The sequence below is a fragment of the Plasmodium relictum genome (assembly GCF_900005765.1).
Source record: "Plasmodium relictum strain SGS1 genome assembly, contig: PRELSG_00_v1_435, whole genome shotgun sequence".
Taxonomy (NCBI): domain Eukaryota; phylum Apicomplexa; class Aconoidasida; order Haemosporida; family Plasmodiidae; genus Plasmodium; species Plasmodium relictum.
The window spans coordinates 8,541-12,018 of NW_021628671.1; the positions used below are offsets into that span (position 1 = coordinate 8,541).

The 3,478-nt window shown below is 21.2% G+C and overlaps 1 protein-coding gene across 1 annotated transcript; it reads right to left on the bottom strand.

Annotated features, from left to right (window-relative positions):
- Positions 1-1,081: 1,081 nt before the first annotated feature.
- Positions 1,082-3,352, bottom strand: PRELSG_0029500 (fam-j protein; the record flags this gene model as incomplete). Its single annotated transcript, XM_028676023.1, has 4 exons — positions 1,082-2,666; positions 2,747-2,911; positions 2,992-3,156; positions 3,237-3,352. 4 exons carry the CDS (start codon positions 3,350-3,352, stop codon positions 1,082-1,084), a joined length of 2,031 nt encoding a protein of 676 aa, XP_028531194.1.
- Positions 3,353-3,478: the final 126 nt, after the last annotated feature.

Sequence of the window (3,478 nt, forward strand, 5' to 3'; positions counted from 1 at the left end):
ATGAATAAAAAGTATCATGTGTGTGTTAATTTTTGTTATATTCAAATTTATATTATGAAATAACAATAAAATAACTTAAAATTTAACTTTGTTATTTCTTTAAACTTAATTATTTTGTACTTTTTTAAGTTAAAAGAACTTATTTACAAAGAAAAAGAATACATTTATCAAAGTAAATATATGTGTGCTAGGTAATACAAAATTGCTTTATCAAATTAAATGTTATATATGTGGTTAATAAAATTAGTTATTAACCTTTTGTAGTACACTAAGCTAGTTTACTACTTGTGTACGTACAAGTTAGCCATGCACTGATGCTAGTTAATAAAAAAAAAAATAAATAAAGTTATTTTTTTTTTGTTTGTTTAATTATTAATATATACATCTTTGTAATTAAAAAAAAAAATATAAATTAAAATATTTTTTTTCGTTGTGTTTTTTCACTTTTGTGTTTTAAAAATTAAATAAGAATTAATGCTTACTTGTTAAAACTTAAGAGATAAAAAAATTATGTTTATGTATTATTCAATGTATATTTTGAAATAACATTGAATAAAATAAAGTTTCGACTTTATTAATTGTTATAGTTTGTATGTTTTTAATTAAAAGAATAAGTAATTCTTTGTAAATAAAAACTCATTTATAACAATTAATAAGTCTATTAAAGAGACAATAAAATTTAACTCAGTTATAAATGTTCTTTATTAATTTGTTTGTTTAATACTCTAGCAAAGTCATTAAGCGGGCAATTAATAAATTACTAGCATTAGTGCATGGATGACTTATAACATAAGTAAAAATATTTATAATAAAGACTAAAAAGTCAGTTTTTGAAACAAATAAAAGAGATTTATTTATTTTATATTATAGTGATAATTATTTAAATAGTACTTAATTATATCTAAAAAATCATTTTATAATACATAAACTTAGTAGAGATTTCTCTACATGCTCTTTATTAATTCGATTGTACATAATACTTTAAAGGCATTAAAACATCCAATTAATAAATCATACATGTAAAAATTGTTTTTATTTATAAATTCACTAAAAAATCAATTTTTTTTAAATATTTATTTTATTATGTTTCATTTTCAGTAAACTCTATAAGCCTTTTGTAGGCATAATATAGTGCAAGCAAAACATTTTCCGTATTATCCTTTTTTTTAAAATTTAATTTAGTTCTATCATCTTTGCATGTTATAAGATGAAGGAAACGTAAAATTGATACAATTTCTTTCATTTCATTTTCTAAATCATTTGATACTTTAATAATTTCTATATCTTTTTTTACATTAACAAATAAATACAAATTTCTTATACTGAACTTAACTTTTTCCATTCTACATCTTTCACTTTCTATTTGAGAAAGTAAATTTGATTGATGTTCTCTTGTTTTAATTTGCATTGTTTTATGTGAAATATGTTTCCTTTTTTTCGATGAATTCATATTTAATAATGATTTACGTATTTCCGAAATAATCATTAACTGTTTCTTAATAAATAAAGCTCCAATTAATCTCATAAGGATTTCATGGAGAGAAGACAAATTATTTATAGCATTTTCATTATTTACTAAGTCATTGAAAGACATTTCTTCCTTATTTTTTTCATTTAAATTTAAATTAAAAATTTCAGATGCTTTATTATAGCACCATAAAATGCACTTTTCTTCCCCTGATAAAAAATCACAAATAGCTCTAAAAGAATTTTTTCTATAAAGTTTATTTATGTCATGTCTTAATTTTTTTTTATTTTTTACGTTTTCTTCTTTAAAAAAATGAAAAATAGTTTGTATTATTATACTGTAGTTTTCATATGATAAATTTAATATTTTCAAAATATCATCAAGCCTAGTCAAATCATTTCTAATATTTGTAGTTATCGGTGCACAAATATCACATATCATTTTTTGAACCGCAACAAAATAATTATGTTTTTTTAATAAAAATCCATTTTTAATTGATTTTTCTACAATTTTTATTAATTCATCCATTAATTTAAATAATTCAAAAATATTTTTGAAGGTTTTAACTGAATGAATAAATGGAGCAGAAAATAATTTACTATGTATGGAATTGTTTATAATAATTGATTTAATGCAATATAAGTTCCTCAGAAATTTATGTTCATAGATTGAATCATGAAGAATTTTTAAAAAGTGATCTACTTTTTCATACATTTCCTCTTTTTTATTAAATCTATCATTCATTGTATGTCTAAATGAAAAAATAAAATTATTAATGTTTTTTACAGATTGGTTTCCTTCTATATTTTTATCATAATAATCTTTTATTGCTGTTAGATCAGAATGATTAATTTTTTGTATTTCCTCACTTATAATGTGTCTTAATGACAAAATACTTGTGTTAAATTTTTTTTCTAAATCATCATGTGTATTTCTTTTGTCATCGTTTAATATATATCTTAATTTTTGTAAATTTGGAACTACATTTTGTGATATGAACTTAATTTCAATATCGAAAACATTTAAAAGAGAATAAACAAGATTTTTACCATTTTCATTATAATTATATTTTTTTTTTGGACTAATGTATACATAATTTCCACTATCCTGATTACCTAAACCATCAGTATCTTCGTAATTTCTCTTTCCTTTTTTTTTGCATGACTGTGTATTATCACTACTAATATCCATACTAGAACTAAAAATAAAACATATTACATATACATAAAACTTTTAGCTAAAATGAAAAATTAAGTTAAAATATATAAAAATATATACGGTTCAAGAGATAAATCGACAGGTTGTGCTTGTGAATCTGGTAATGTACTTAGTAATTCATTTAAAATTTTTCGTATTTCAACAGAATCCTCATGCTCTACATTTTTTCTTCCCATTAAATTTATTCCAGAGGACTCTGTTCCAGTATAAGCAGTTGAATAGTTACTAAAAATAAGACATATTACATATACATAAAACTTTTAGCTAAAATGAAAAATTAAGTTAAAATATATAAAAATATATACGGTTCAAGAGATAAATCGACAGGTTGTGCTTGTGAATCTGGTAATGTACTTAGTAATTCATTTAAAATTTTTCGTATTTCAACAGAATCTTCATACTCTACATTTTTTGTGCCCATTAAATTTATTCCAGAGGACTCTGTTCCAGTATAAACAGTTGAATAGTTACTAAAAATAAAACATATTACATATACATAAAACTTTTAGCTAAAATGAAAAATTAAGTTAAAATATATAAAAATATATACGGCTCAAGAGGCAAATTGACAGGTTGTGCTTGTGAATCTGGTAATGTACTTAGTAATTCATTTAAAATTTTTTGTATTTCAACAGAATCTTCATACTCTACATGTTTTGTGCCCATTAAACTTATACTAGAGGACTCTGTTCCAGTATAAGAAGTTGAATAGTTACTAAAAATAAAACATATTACATATACATAAAACTTTTAGCTAAAATGAAAAATTAAGTTAAAATATATAAAAATATA